General features: G+C 41.4%; 1 protein-coding gene across 1 annotated transcript; it reads left to right on the top strand.

Annotated features, from left to right (window-relative positions):
- Positions 1-9,849: 9,849 nt before the first annotated feature.
- Positions 9,850-14,976, top strand: LOC139350084 (tumor necrosis factor receptor superfamily member 13B). Its single transcript, XM_070991181.1, has 6 exons — positions 9,850-9,924; positions 11,902-12,036; positions 12,616-12,732; positions 13,565-13,681; positions 14,115-14,414; positions 14,660-14,976. Exons 2-6 carry the CDS (start codon positions 11,922-11,924, stop codon positions 14,920-14,922), a joined length of 912 nt encoding a protein of 303 aa, XP_070847282.1. The 5' UTR covers positions 9,850-9,924; positions 11,902-11,921; the 3' UTR covers positions 14,923-14,976.
- Positions 14,977-16,192: the final 1,216 nt, after the last annotated feature.

Genomic DNA, 16,192 nt, shown 5'->3' with positions numbered 1-16,192 from the left:
TCTTCCCATTGCCAGGTGGTCATCTGTGCATGGTTTGGGAATGTATGTCAAATTTTCAAGTACTTTATTAACACTGTGGTCTGATCTTCCATAGTTCCATAGGTGTACGATATTACCATTTTACTAACTTGCAACTACACCATTTAACATTTTATCAAGATCAACATTAAGATGTTCATTTTTTATTTGTCTTCTTTCTTATTGCTGCTCTGCATTTGTCAAAAAATCATCTGCTTTGCTGCTTTGTGTGGCTTGCTTGCATGGCTGCATGGATTGAAGAGTGGATATCGTTGCACTAATGTTTTGCTGCTTCCTGTTGCTCTTCATGTCTCATGCATGGTCTTGAGAAAGCTTATGTTGTTTCTGCCTCTGCTGTCTTTATGGCGTCTTGTCATTGGCCTGTAAATTTTAACCATTACCTCCTTGGTTCTCGCCAAATGACTGCAGTAGAAAATTAGCCACCTCGTTAGCACTGGCACATTTACAGAGGCATTGATTGCTGTGGGTTGTCTGAAATAAACGAATGGAAAGGGGGAAAGCCGGGGGGGAGAGAGATGTGTGTCGGATAATTAGGCAGTCAGTCCAGGTGAGCTAAGCCCCCCTGACTTATGCAGGGACAGCTGAAGGAGTTCTGCTCACAATGGTCGTCTCATTTCATAACCTAAAAGTTGTTACCATTACAAAATGCCTCAGTCAGTTGGTCCACCCCTTTGGCCCAGACTGAAGAATGTCGATAGATGCCTTGCCATGAAATTTTGTCCTGGCATTCATGGTTATATTATCATTGGTGATCCCCTTATTTTTCAATCCATCATCAACCTTAAGCTGTGTATACATTATACGACATGTTATACGACATGTCCAGATGCTACTGTACCAGTACATCGTCTGCCAAAGCTCACACTGCATGATCCCGCCATCAAGCCTCGACCTGAAAGCTCACACTGTAAAGCTTGAAAGCTCAAATCAGAACAAAAAATACTACTAGACAGCTGATGATCAGTGATTACTTACGACCAGTGTTTCTCTCATTCATACAGGTTGTGATTGGAGGAGGAGGGAACATTAAAGAGGCACACTCTCGCTACAGCACAACCGACTTGGCCTCCATATTTTCTGTCCACATAACGCATCCTGTCTGATGGCTGGTTGAGAGCATTGATCAGACGGTGATTGGTCCTCGTTTTCCTCTGTAGACTGCATGGAAAAAGACGTTGATGAAGCTGAAATGCAGTCTGACTCTAAAATGAGTCCTGTGGTTCAAACCAGTTTATGCCCAGCTTCAGCTGTACTTCATAATTAGCTCTGATAAGCTAATGTTAGGATGCGAACACACTAAACGACAATCCTGGTTAAAAAAAAGAAGGAAAAAAAAAAAGTTGGAACACTGTAAAACACAGAAATAAAACAGGATGTGACAATTAGCTCATCCTTTTTGATAGTACTCAACTGAAAACAGTACAAAGACAATATAATGAATTTTATATCCTAAATTTGATGCCAGCAACATGTTTCAAACAAGTTTGGACAGGAGCAACAAAGACTGGGAAAGTTGGGAATGTTCCAAATAGGTGTTTTTGGAGCATTCAGGTAAACAGGTTCACTGGTAACAGTATCATGATTGGGTATGAAAGGGGCATCCTCGAAAGAACCACTGGTGTGGCTTAGACTCTCGTGGTTCTCGCGAAAGCTGCAAGCAGCAATACTGGAGGCCAAACGATCGGCCTGTACTGAATTGATAAGATATGATCAGGCACTACACTAGTTCTCATAACTGTGGGTAGTCCTGGCTGTGGGTCATCATAATTTTACGCTTTAAACGCATCCTAATCAACAAACAGTCTCACGCATGCAACATGCAAATCTAAGTTTTCCTTTAACTCAAATGTCTTGATGTATTTTAATCTCCAAATCACAATATGAATGCTTACAAGGCATCTGCAGAGTTGTGCAGTTGCATTATTTTGTCGTAGTGGACAATCTAAATAATTTCATATGAGCTCCCTTGAGGCAAAATCATATTAAATGCATATTTTCTTCTGTTTAACGTGTATTCATTTAGACATCCCCTAACATGTGAAATAGGTAGGCCTAAAGCTCAGTTTAATGCCTTCCACACACGAGCATTCCCTCACATCACCTCTCATTTTCTGTCTGAGTCGCCTCCATATGACTCACGACAATGAACACGCCAGTCTGCACTGCTGAGGATTCAGTTTGTAATGTATTCTGCAATCAATGTCGTGCGTGCTTGGGGGTGTTTTATTGTGTGGTGGCAGGTGAGAGGATGGAAATGAAGATTAAATGCAAAAAGTAGAAAGTGAATTTTCAAACCCACCTCTTACCAGCTAAATACCAGCATTGGGAGAGTCAAGTTTGAATGTCAGTGTAAAAAATGTCAGCGAACGCAGCCCTTGTTTCCTCAGAGTGGTCAACAATATAGTCATTATAACGAGTCAGCACTGTAACAAAGCTTTGACAGTGGTTGATCAAGCCTCTGTGTGACTTTTCTGATAACTAGAAAGAAAATCGACTTTTCAACCTATTCCCAAAAAATCTTTTTAAAAGCTCTGCTCTGTTGCATAATATGGGCTCAAACCCAACATTAACTCTCATTTTAGCGCTGTTTTTGGCATCCATATCTCTAGAGAGAGAGATGGGGCTAAATGCTTCGCTACGCAAACCAGCTCATGCTACCTTTGCCTGTCTGCTGCAATCAGTTTTTTGCACTGGGAGCAGCTGCCAACCGTGGACGAAAATGACACGACGACAGCTGTGAGAGTCAAGGTGTGGGCCTCAAAACCCAAACAAGAGGTCGAAAGATGCGAAAACACTGCAGAGCTGAGTGGAAGTGCAGAATCGGGTGATAATTCTTGGTCGATTCGTCACTGAGCGGGCACTTTCACGTATGAATAGTCATTTGATCCATTGTTAACTAAAAACAACTTGATAATAGCTGCGTTAAGTACTATTTTTTTTAAACTGTCAAGATAAATCCGTTGACTCTAATTTTCAAATCCTAATGAGGGTGATTGATCTACTCCAATTCTAACAGTCTCATCAGGTGAGATTGTTGCCGGATCAGACTGAATCCTCCAGGTAGGGATGGAGTTTTGTGTTGTCATCTGCTGATCTGCTTCAACCTATTCATGAGAACAGAATCTCTCCGACACGGGAAGAATGCCATGAATGACAAATGCATCTTGACCAGCTGTCTGACATGACAGCAGTTAGATCATGTGTTTGGGTTTTTCACCGTTCAGTAATGAACCAAGTTTTCCTCAGAGTGGGCGAAACCAGATAGTCTGTCTGTATTGTAATGCTAATGGCAAAGAAAGCAAATGTAGAAGTGCTGCACAGTCTGTTTGATCTGACAAAGGTGGAAACTTTGTTCAGTGGTCTTGTAGAAAATTCAGGGGAGCGCTGCACAGCATGCAAGCTCTCATCCTTTGATCACACTGTACATGTTCATACACCTGCCAATACTCTCTATATCTCACAGTTAGGCTGCTTTCATTCCTTTCAAATCCTTTATCTGTGATTAGTTACAGCCACAGCATCCTTATCATTCCCCATTCACCTTCTCGAGTTAGACAAGTGGAATTTATTATTCTTGCCACTGCTCTGCCTCTCTGCATAATTAAGAGTGAGATTAGGAGTGTTTCCACAAGATAAAGACAGTATTCAGCAGTGAAAATGGTGCATGTAAGCTTCTATGACAACTACATAGAGATTAGACTGGAAATAATTGTTGATCGACAGTGAATGATTGTCTTTTCAAACATTGCAGGCTGTCTCCATCTACTGGTCTGACTGTGGTATTGTTGGCGTGAATGTGCTGCAGCACAGAATTTACTGTGACAGCCTGATTATGATTTGGTTATAAAAAATGATGAACAAGCCTAATTTTGTGTTGCACACAGAGTTCTCTGACCTCTTGAGTTTCCAAAAACCCTTCCCAAAGTTTGGTGTAAAAAGCATGAATGCTCCTTGCTGATAGATGCAAATATTTCAGTCAAACAAGACCTTTGAAAAATGTGTCATTAACTCACCGATCATTTTGCATAAGCTGCCAAATGACTGATTCAGTCGTGATTTGGGCATTTTGTGTTGTTCTGTTTTTTACTCATGTGTACTGGCTTCCTTTTTTCCTTTTCTGAATTTGACTACCCATCTGCAGTGAGTCTATTCTGGGTGCTCAGGTTTCTGAAGGTGGTTGTTTGGTTGGAGGTGTGATCGCGGCTACACAGACGGCTTCTTTACTTTCTCACACCACTCACTTACTGTTTATTTTACTCAGTACATAACAATGTACAAGCAGGCAGGGGCCTTTCTGGTATTTTCTTTTTAGTATTATTTCCATAAATGCATGTCTATAGACTGGACAATGGTTGTTCTGTATCCTACCGCTACCAGAACACACATAAACAAACCTTCATTTTGTAATTTCTCACATCATGTAGTGTTTCTGTGTATGGAGTTTTGATGAGTTAAGCATATACATGTTGTTATATGTCACATGTATATGTGCGCCTGCAGTTGGACAAAACTGTGTTGCTATGCATGGCACTCTGTGGGCCTTTTTCATAAGTATTAACTTTCATTTTTGCACATGTATGCAGTAAGTTGTCTCAAATGTTCTTTGTTTTCTGAAATTAATATAGTCTATCTTACATTTTCCCAAATGTGCAGTGAAAGAGCTATTACATATTTAGATTTCTATATTTTGTTGTTTGGACCTTTCGCTGCTGCCATATTGTCCACCCATCCATCCCTACCTAACATGTTGTGATAAACATATTAAATATACAGAATTCATTAGTGCACTGAAATGATGAAAATACACCTTATAATGAAAATGATAATACTACACAAAGAAGTTAGTTGTGTATGTATACCTAACCATCATTCCAATCACTTCATATTCTCTCCTTGCACATGTATGAAGAAAAACCATAAACTCACAATACCGATGCATTATTATGTGTATATACTGATTCTTGTCTTTGCTTTGCTTCAGCCCAGATTACAGTAAATGTAAAATGAAGAAAGCTGGTTTCACTGTGACTCAACATGGAGCCACGTCACAGTCTTATCTGTGCTTCCTCAAATTCAACTTCTTGGTTTTCCTGGATTTTTGTGTTTCACACAAGGTTGCATTCAGATGATTTACATACAGATGCACTCAAAGTGGAAGTCTCACTCATTTACTGCAAACTTGCTCAGGTGTAGTTCTGCAATTTGAATGCCTAACATGAGTTATTTGTTTGCCTCGCTCAGCCTCAGAGCAAGGTGTTTTTTGTTTTTAAAATAGCATTGTTTCTTGTTCTAATTCTTGGCTTTCAATCCATTGGAGAAGCCTTCTACAACTTCACTGACCAATCAGAAAATCTGCTGCTTGACTAGTGTTCTGCAGAGACCCAGGGTCAGTTCTCAAGAGCTGCACCTCAACCAGTTAGAGGGTGGGAGGCCAGTGGGTATCATGTCCTTGTCAGTCTATTAGTGACATCTACTGGTTGGTCATAAAAGTCAAAAATGGGTGATTGCTGTGCACATACAATGGTATGCAAATGTTTGGGCAGCCCTGGTCAAAATGTCTGTTTCTGTGAAAAGCTAAGGGGGTAAAAGGTGACCTGTTTTCCAAACAGCAAGTTAAAGGTAACACGTTTCTTTAATATTTCAAGTGAGATTACTTTTTTATTCCATCTTTTACTGTTTAAAATAACAAAAAAGGAATAAAAGTTTGGGCCCTCTCATGGTCAGTACTCAGTAACACCCCCTCTGACAACTATCACAGCTTGGAAAGGCTTTTTGTCGCCAACAAGTCCTTCATTTCGTTTTTATGGGATTTTGGCCATTTTTCCTTGCAAAAGGCTTCTACGTCTGTGCGATTCTTGGCTGCACTGCTCTTTTGAGGTCTATCCAGAGATTTCTAATGACACATTTGTCAGGGGACTGTGAGGACCATGGCAAAACCTTCAGTGTGTGCCTCTTGAGGTCTTCGACTGTGGATTTTGAGGTGTGCTTCAGGTCATTATCCTGTTGTAGAAACCATCTTCTTTTCATAATCTACTTTTTTACAGACACTGTGACGCTTGATTGCAGAATTTGCTGCTGTTTAATCCATTCTTCCTTCTTCCAGTGAAATGTTGCCAATGCCACTGGCTGCAACACAAGTCCAAAGCACGCCTGTGCTTGACAGTTGGAGAGGTCTCCTTTCCACGAAAGGCTAAAAAGTTCTATGTTAACTTAATCAATCCACAGGACTTGTTTCCAAAATGCGTCAGACTTGTGTGGTGAGGATGCAGGAAAGGTTTTCTTCTGATGATTCTTCCATCACTGACCTCATCACCACAGAGTCTGCTAAATCTTCGTGAAGGTCCTCTACAGTCAAGTAATCCCAGTCAAGTAATCCTCCGAGCAGTTCTCTCAGAAAGTTTTCTTGGACTTCCAGACCTCAGCTTGAACCACACAGCTCCTGTTCACTGCCGTTTCTTAAGTACATGACAAGCTGAGGAAACAGCTTCATGAAAACACTTTGCTGTCTTCTTACACCCTTCTCCTGCTTCATCGGCATCAAATGTCAGGCAGCTGCTGAGACGAGCCTATGGCAGCTGATTGTTGGGACAAGGTTTGAAGAGTCAGAGTAGTATAATAAAGCTCATAAAATTGCATCACCTGACCTTTCCTGGCAATGACTGTGAACAAGCCTTAACACTATTAAGCTAATTAAGGTAAGAGATGTTAGCAAATGTTATCTGAGCGCTCAAATCTCTCCCTCCAAAATTGTACAAAACAAAAATAATAACACAAATTTATTTCAAGTGAAGAGGATGTTTCATCGTTAACATGCTTGAGGGAGATCAGTGGGTCATTGCTTGATATATGCACCAATCCTGCAGCATAACTCTACATTTTGTAACCACAGACCAACTACCAACTACCATCTAGTAACAACTATTAAAGTACTGAACAATGAATTTCAGGGCATCCGTCATTAACGTCCACAGCTCTGTGACCATTTAACTCCAACACTAGTGTTTACCAGGACAACTGCATCTGCCTTCTTATTCTTGAACCGCACACCCTCATCCGCTCCTTTTGTTAGCTCTTCTTGAATTTGACTTTCTGTTTGCAGCAGCCTCCAGGTAATTGTTTTAAATGTCACGAAGGACAACCAAATTAGCCTGTTGTAAAACAAAACTAACACCTTTTAGTGACTTGTCACCCCAGCATTTCCGGTTTCTTCGTGCAGCTGCACAGCAAAGCCTCCCTGAAAATCTCAGTGGTAAGATCCATGCATTGTTTGAAACCTGAAGCTTTTTATTCTTCATTTCCTCTTGATTTGCCATGATCAACCATTATTATATTATTATTTTCTAATTTCCTCTCTTTACATATGTTGATTTATCTATATGAATACATGCATAATAACTGTTGGTATGAGTCGAGAATACTCGCACTGTGTGAGACCTCTTTAATGACTTTCTGTCATTAAAATTGGACCAAAATAAACCCCTGGCTCACATGATTACTATCTTCGCGTGTTCACGCTGTTTAAAAATACTCACTTTCAGTCTAAAACTAAGCTGCACATGGCCAGAAAGATCCCAGTTCCTATGAGAACTGAAGTAGAGCTGAAACGCTGAAGTCTCGATTTGTGCTCAGTGGAGAGTGAAACACATGGTGTGGAATTGCCCGATAGTTTCACACAGATGTTGAGAAATTGTTCACTCACATCTTCTGTTTGACACATACAGCAGCACATTAATACCTGTCAGCAGTGAGTCACTGTGGTCTCTGTGCGTGTAAGTTCGGGCACTCCCAGCAGAACTTTATTCTAATGTTTAGACCAATTTCTGAAAATAAACTGCAATAAATCAAAAAAATCTAAGAACAAAAGGACTGCATGCATAAGCATTCTCCCCTTTTCATAAAAGAAACTCTTAGGAGTGACATGATAAGGTGAATGGGAATCAACTTGTGACGATGATTTGAGTTCAAAATGCACTTCACAGTGAACATTTGTCACAGCAGGGAAAGCACATGTGAAAAGAATTAACAACGTCTCCCCTTTCATGTGAGCCAGTGAGGACAATGACATGATCTTGGAACTGGCAAAGCTAAACAGAACGCAGTCATTGTCAAAGCTGTGCTCTTTCCTGTCAAGACGTGTCAAAATCCTGAAAAAGCAAAGTGAATCATGAGGACAAGGGTAAAAAAGTAGCAGTAACACTTTATATCAAGGTACAAATACTCACCATTTCCTTGTCGCTTATTACAGTAGCATGGATATCAGTAGCATATTGGCAGTTACCTGGAGGTACCGAGGTCAAAACGGAAGCTCAGAAGGGACAGAGCTTTCTCTGTGGTGGCTCCAAAATTATGGAATGAGCTACCACCAGTCATTAGGCAAGCCTCTTCACTGTCCATTTTTAAAACTCGTCTTAAAACCCACTTTTATTCCTTGGCTTTCAACTCCACATGAGACTCTACTCTTGTTTTAGTGTCTTATGGTTTGTTCTTACTTATTGTTTTATTGCTTTTAATAGTTTTTAAAAACAATCAAACAGTTATTTTAGTGTTTATTCCTGTTTTATTTTATTTATCTTATTCCACTTTTATTGTTTTGTCTATAAATTGTACAGCACTTTGTTTCAACTCTGGTTGTTTTTAAAGTGCTATATAAATAAAGTTGAAGTTGAAGTTTACTGATCACTATTAATGCATTATTCTGGATGATTTCCCTTTACAATCCTAATTACTGCTTATTGATAGTACAGATGTTGTTATACATGAATTATCATCTTAGTAACCTAACCCTGTCCCTGCTAATAAATGCTTTATAATGACTAATAAAAAGACAATATGCTACTTATATGCATGCTAATTAGCAACTAGCTAATGGAGAAAATGTGTACCTTGATAGAAAATGTGTCAATCAGAGGCTACGACGGTTTCCCAAACATTTAGTGAACAGTAAATGGTGTCTGTGTGTGATGGGGCACCGGTGAGGTAAGCCACAAGGAGACCTGAGGGAGCTACAGGCTTTCATGTCTGACAGGAGGGACACTGTGTATAACGACTGTTGCCTGGGTTCTTCATCAGTCATAGTCAACAAAGTGGCTCAGAGGTCTGATCTGTCAGAAATGGAGCTTTGTGCCCATCGTACATGCATTTATTTGGCACAAGACAAAAGCTGCATGTTCTAGCGTGAAGCTCGGCCGCGTCACGTCCTCTGCAGCAGTACCTGGAAGCCTTATGAGGGGGGTGAGAGTGCAGCACAATGCAGAGAAATCCTGGAGGAAAACCTGCCACAGTGTGTCAGAGAGCTGCCACTCAGGAGATGATTTCTATACATTTCTTCTGGAAATATTCACTTAACATCTGAGAACATGTGCATTGCAGAGAGGCAACAACCCCAAACATAAAGCCAAAGCTACAGAATTTTACACTCCAGATTCAGACCGTGAATACAAAACCTAAATCTCAGAATGAATTATATTATCATAGGTTAATCTAACTAGTAGCTGAAATTTGCCCCAACTGCAACATTAAAGTGCTGAACACAATAACGCATCAGCATTAGAATCCAGTAAAATAATACATATGAGTCTGAAATGCACCATTCTTGTTTTTAAAGTATATTTTCTGTTGAACATTATCAAAACATCTTTATTCCTGTTCATCTCTTGTGATTCATTGTCAGAAATACATGCTTAAACAAAAAAAAGTCCAACTTCTTAACAGACACTGTGTGTTGGTCTAACCAGTGTTCGGGTGGGGGATCCTCCTCATGCACAGGGGGAAGTCCCAGCTCAGGCAGTGAGTTCATACTCAAATCAGCTTCCATGTTGAAATGCAGGCCTCTCTCACTCTCATCTTCAAACCAAGGATTGTCCCACCGCGTCTTCATCTCACCAGGTAAGTGATGCTTCTAACCATCGCTTTCAGCCTGCAGCGCGCCACATCAACAAAGCGGGTGTTGTGTTTTCAGTGTTTGTGGTCGCTGCTGATGGTCCAGGGGGGAGTGGAACCCTCAACTCCAGCCAGGGTCGTCACAGTTTCTAACTAGTGTGGGTTTGCGGTGGCTCAGCGGCTCATAGTGAGCTCTTTGATGACCGGGAAAGTCTTAACTTTGCTGTGAGTGCAGGTCTATGTCGTCACATTTACACACATACACGCACACAAAGTCTCTCGCAATGGAAAAATGCTAAATAGTAAAAAGAACAATAACAGAAATCAATAAGGAGGCACAAAAATAGCTCATACGTGAAAAAGAAAACAAAGGACTCCAAGTTCTGATTTTGGTTTGGATGGAAAACTTTTGTTTTGGATTTAATCTAACATATCATACGTGTTTCTGACAATCACTCACCATACTGCCTTTACATGAAATCTGAAAGGGCGTGTGAGCAGGACAGTGAGTGCGGATCATCAGGGTGTGACAAATATACTCAAGAATAAATCACGCAGTTGTGTGTGCGAGGGCAGGGGAGGGCAGAGGAGGCGTAGACTTGTGTGCCTTTCACACTTGGTTGACTCCACGCTCGGCAGAGCGAGGAGGTCTGTGTTCAAGAACAAAGCCACGATTACTCAGAGGGGAGACGTTTACGTGTTGCAGCTACAGCAAGGCTGTTGCTGGCCGCCTTTTATCTTTGATTTCCTCAGATTTGGACGTGTTTCAGGTTCTTGAAAGCACAAAAGGAAATTGGCATGCTTTACTTTTGAAGCAGGGGCAAAAAGAACTTTTACAGCAGAAAAGCTTCTGTCTAACTCCTCCAGTACACCCTGTGTAGTAGATATGATAATAGTGTTTAACTGGTGCCAGTGCAGACTTGGCAGTCTCTCACTATCATGCGTTAGTAAAGTTCACACTTGCTTCCTACAACTATAAAGCTATAAAGACATGGGACTTAGTGTGGGACCCCATAGTATCATGTAGTTTAGTATAGTGCAGTGTATTATACTACAGCATGCTATACTCCTAAAACACAATATTCCTTCAAGCTCAATTTTATACAGTATATTATAGTTTAACCATATCATTAAGATACAAACACTCTGTGGAAGGGTCTTCACACCATCACTGCAGGTATGAAGAAAGTGATGCAGACTGAATCATTCCTACTACATCGCTCTACATAAAAAATCACCTTGTACCACACTTCATGAGGCAGCTAGGTAACACAGACAGAGAGCACATGGGGAATTATATGAATGCAAGTGAATGGAGGAGATGCCTGACTTAGTTTATTACTTAGTCAGCTGATACTAATGTATCAGTTGACTCTGTTTCTTCTCATCTACAACATGATTGCTATCTTGCATAACTTTTTAAGGCACCCACGGTGTGTGAACTTTGAGAAAATCCATGTTTTGCAAGAGTAGAGACAGCGAGTGCAGGTTAAATGTCGAAAACGCTTGGCGTAGAACGGTGCATGTGGCCCACCAACATGCTTGAAGTTTGGTGCCTGTTCCCAACAAGTGGCACGGTATGTACCCCACACTGTCTCTGCAAGCAGTGGCAGTGGGAAGGGGTTTTTGAGTCTCTGCATGTTCTGCAACGTTTGCTCAGTTTGCTGTCATATCTCTCGACCTGGTATTTGTATAAACAAACTGAAACTACACCGTCATGTAACCTTGCACATTTTTAAGTGTGTAGCAGAGGCCTACACTGACATCTTTATCACCTCCCTGAGCAAGGCAGTCCAGCACCATCACCACACCACTCAACAAGAATCTGTTTCCTAACGTTGTAAAGACGAAAGAGATCATTTCCGACTTCAGAGGAACAATACTGATCGGGGTTACATATATATGTAGTTGCTCACATTCTATCACTATTTCCCCTGCACTTATCTCTCTACACATGTCTGTGTTTGTGTGTGTGTTTGTCAGTGTGAGGGTTATCAGGGCTGATGGGTGTAAGCTGCCGTGAGGATGAGTACCGTGACGCCTTGATCAAAAAATGTCTGTCCTGTGATGTGGAGTGCAAGCGGCCGTATGTCATCCCCAGATGCACCCGTTACTGTGGTGAGTGCACACATACGAGCATACATTAGGTCAGACGTATAGGAATACAAGGAAATCCATGGGACAGCCTGTGGAATTCAAAGTTGACAGGAACATTTTCTCGCATGTATTTATGGGATTTGGTGGATTGGACCATTGAAAGCTGTTACCAAGCCAGTGTATATCTTAATTTTTATATCCTAATCTACTGATGCACTGTATGTCTGTCCATCCTTTTCAAGCTGCTTCTGATTATGCGACCTGAACTGAGATGAAAGCTGGTAAATTATGCCTGAAACAGTGCCCGAACAGTTTCTAACTGCCCTGAAGGCAGGCACGATAGTTGCAAGGGTGACATTTTTTTCATAGTTTTTCACCTAATTTCAAGGGATTATTTCCAGGAGGAGATCAACATACCTTCAAGTCAAGGTTTACATGTATTTCCGGCCTATGTGTGTAATGAATAATAACAATAGAGTGTAAAACTGGAATTTCCCCAGCGCGGGATAAAAACTACTGAATACAATGCAGAAGTGAATCATTAAATCACATCTTCAGCTTTTCCTGGTTGTTCTCTCACTGTGTGTCCTGCTGCATTAGTGTCAGCAAGTTGTAGGGCTCAGCCTGGCCACTACTACGATGGGCTGCTGAAGAAATGTGTGGGGTGCGATGAGGTGTGTGGCAGACATCCAGCAGAATGCTCCCAGCACTGCAAGAGTGAGTACTGACCATGCTGGCCTGAATTAGACCTCTAATTATTCAGTGACTTTTGTTTTTTCTGCAAAAAAGTTATTCCATGAAAACTGCTAAGTTTGGCTCCTCAGTATTTAAAGGGAAAAACAAGGCAGTATAAAACTGTCAGTACTGTTTTCAGTGGCTGAAGACACTAAGTCAAGTGTACTTATTAGCATGAATTAAAATTAAGCAAGTAAAATGTTGATATTTTTGACTTGTCTGTTGAACTACATTCATTTTCTCATGTCTGTTCTGACCATTTCTCACATTTATGTGAGGTAACACTCAACATTGCATAAAAAAACAAAAAATTTGCCTTAAAATAGCAGGATTTATGTGCCTGTAAGTTTCACGTTCCACCCCATCACACCAATTTACTTATGCACCAAAGCACTGTACTCTTCCTTTAAATGACATCACCAAGAGGATATGACATCATCTAAGAGTGTGAAGAAGTCAAATTAAAGCGCTGGTGACTTTGAGTTTCTTATGGAACTTTTTTTTTTGGTCCTTTTGTCTTTCAAAAGCTTCTCTGTCAAGCAAACACATCCATCCATCACAAAAAAAAAACGATTTTAATGTCGTTTTCAAAATGTATTTGTACAAAGCATGATTTATTTATTTTTATTTTACTTAGCTGCATGCTAGTGTGCTTAACTTTGACCACAGAGAGAATTGTGGTAATATTACCTCAGGGGTGGAATGTGTTAAAAAAAAAAAGTGCCTGATCTTGCAAAAATATGTTTTACTGACAGTCTAACATAAAACACTTTAATTCTCCTCACTGTTCTCTCCGTGTGTCCTCTTGCATTAGTGTCTGCAGGTTGTAAGGCCGAGCCTGGCCACTACTATGACGGGCTGCTGAAGAAGTGTGTGAGGTGCGATGAGGTGTGTGGCAGACATCCAGCAGAATGCTCCCAACACTGCAAGAGTGAGTACTGACCACGCTGGCCTGAATCAGACCTTTAATTATTCAGTGACTTTCATTTTTTCTGTTCTGTTTCTTGGAGGCATAAATGTTTCGTTGAGTTAGACCTCAGAGGACGAAGTTTTCAGAGAACAAGCTGGATAACTAGAAAAGTTTAATAGTAAAGAAGGAACTGTTAAACTAAATATAAATCCCAATAGCAGTGACTTTTTTTGGAGGTGACTTACCTTAACACATCAGCTCCTGTACAGTCGAATGCTGTCTAGTATTTACTTCTGTGCAGAGATCAATGCTTGGTGGTTGTACTTGGGTGGAGAAGTTCTTTGGGGCCCTGAAGGCCTCCTGCAGGGGTCAGGGCACTGCCCATTAGCCAGTCCATTGACTCGGATGACAAAGAGACATCACAGAGATAATTCTTCCCATCTACCCCCCCCAGCTGCTTCGCCGCCCCCTGTGACAACTAAAAAGCTCCTGGTTGGTGTTTCCTCACACTTGTCATACTCCAAAATGTCGACGGCCATCGAAGACTCCACTATTCTGCTGTACCCCCTGCTGGCCGTGTGCATGCTGCTGCTGCTTTTGAGCTTGTCTCTAGCCTTGGTCGTCTTTCTGAGGGGATCCAGGGCCAAACTGTCCAAGCCAGGGCCCAAGGAGGCCAACCAAAACCGGGACTGTGTGGTCCAGATGGGCCAGGAGGTCGGTCAGTCGGGCTGTCAGCCTGGGCATAGCTCCACAGGTTAGTGTGGTATGGATACAAATCAAAGGCCCTGATTAGTGCAGTCAACGAGCTGTTTAGCTGAAATAAAACCTCTTAGTCAGGTAGTAAAATATGAACAAATTACTGTTCAGCAACTAAGCAAACTAATAATAACTAATAATCCCTTTGTGTTTCAGAACTCTTGTATCTCTTGATTGCACATGGGAAATACCCTTGCATCTATTTCACATATTTTGCTCCAATGTGTGTCTGTCTTTCTACAGACTTTGCAACTACTGTGAGCCATCCCACCGACCGTGAGGCATCGGATGACTCCAGCCCGACTGAGACCTGCGTGTGTGTCCACTGTTTCCCCGATCTGAAAGCACTAGGCCACGGCAATGACAGGCCGCTGAGAGCACCTTTCCCGCTCTACCCGCAGGCCGCCCTCCACAGAGACCAGATCCAAAACGGAGGGCCTGCCTGGACCAAGGGCAATTTAGACACCTCTGGACAGGAGGTGCAGGAGGAGGCTGCAGTGGGATGAGGCTCATTTGCTGGATGCTGGCACAGCAAAGGTTTTTAAGTGTTTGGTTTGTAAAGAAAAAAAAAAGGTGTTTAAAGGGGAGCATGTCCATCTATGACCCCTATCAACCTCTCCTCATTGGCAATGCATCATCAAGAATAGTACATAGAAAACATGTCTTTGGTAAATGAGACAAAAAAAAAAACAAACAAGTGAAGGGCATATTTTCATAGAATAAATGCCAAAAGTTGATTCATATTAAATGTTGCTGTATTAAGTTAATGTCCTATCCTTGATTGTTAGAGAGCATGTGTGTCCAAGGGCCTTCTTGCAAGGTTTTCTGGGCTTGGACGGCGGCAATGTTAGGATCCTGACACACCAGCAAAGAACTGGTAGACTGACTGATGATATCATGACATGATAAGACTACAGCTGACTTCTAGCTGACCACTGACATCTAATCGAATCCAATCTAAACAACACCACGAAACAAATTTAAGCATCAAGGGACAACAAGTTAGGCAACTATTGATTTGTTACTGTGGATCTCTTGAAACGCAAACTGAGAATACAAGTTGGGAATATGGGTAAAAAATAAAAACTTTCTACTGGCACTGTTACGCTTTGCTTGTCAGCCCACGGCCCTTTTATTTTGGAAGAACAAAGACAGGGTGGAGGTGGAAGGAGAAAGTGGGTCAGCGCTTCCCTGGGCTGAACAGCCAGTCACACAGCTCTCTGTGATTCAACACACCAAACAGCTGTGACGAGTGCTGACTCGTGCCAATGGTGGCACATTGGAAAAGCACAGGTTATGGTCGCCCACGCGAGCTCAGCGATGCCCGACAGCCTTCCACTGCTAACTGGCGTCATCTCGGCTTGTCAGATCACATAAAACATCATTTCGTAAAGTTATAGTCACAGGAAGACGTCTGAGTGTAAGTTTATGACTGCTGCTCTCTACACGTTTATCGCTTTCCCGCCAAAACAAGTGAAAACATATTTCAATGACAACTATTTGAGTAATACTGTAGGAGAATATTATAGGTAGTAGGCAATGCTAGAGTCCAAATCTAAGGAGCAGACAGTAAATAAAGCCTAATGATTTACTCTGAAGGCATGAATTGGTCATTCTTTATGATGTGTTCTACTGATTCCTCTATTGGTGTGTCTTGTTTCTCATCACCAAATCTAAACAGAGTGGAGGCATGGGCTCATTCTGGGCAGTGACTATCTGCAGAAATGTATATGTACAGCGTATGTATTTGTGCACAGTCTTCTGTATATATTTGTG

This window comes from Chaetodon trifascialis, chromosome 21 (assembly GCF_039877785.1).
Source record: "Chaetodon trifascialis isolate fChaTrf1 chromosome 21, fChaTrf1.hap1, whole genome shotgun sequence".
Lineage (NCBI taxonomy): Eukaryota > Metazoa > Chordata > Actinopteri > Chaetodontiformes > Chaetodontidae > Chaetodon > Chaetodon trifascialis.
Note: the sequence above shows the minus strand (reverse complement) of the source record. Positions and strands in the feature narration are given on the sequence as shown.

What these genes read in the sequence shown, in the direction of transcription:
- LOC139350084 (XM_070991181.1), top strand. Translation starts at nt 11,922, where the DNA reads ATGGGTGTAAGCTGCCGTGAGGATGAGTACCGTGACGCCTTGATCAAA. An exon ending in CAGATGCACCCGTTACTGTG is followed by an intron (nt 12,037 to 12,615) that starts GTGAGTGCACAC and finishes CTGCTGCATTAG; the next exon opens with TGTCAGCAAGTTGTAGGGCT. An exon ending in GCCTGGGCATAGCTCCACAG is followed by an intron (nt 14,415 to 14,659) that starts GTTAGTGTGGTA and finishes GTCTTTCTACAG; the next exon opens with ACTTTGCAACTACTGTGAGC.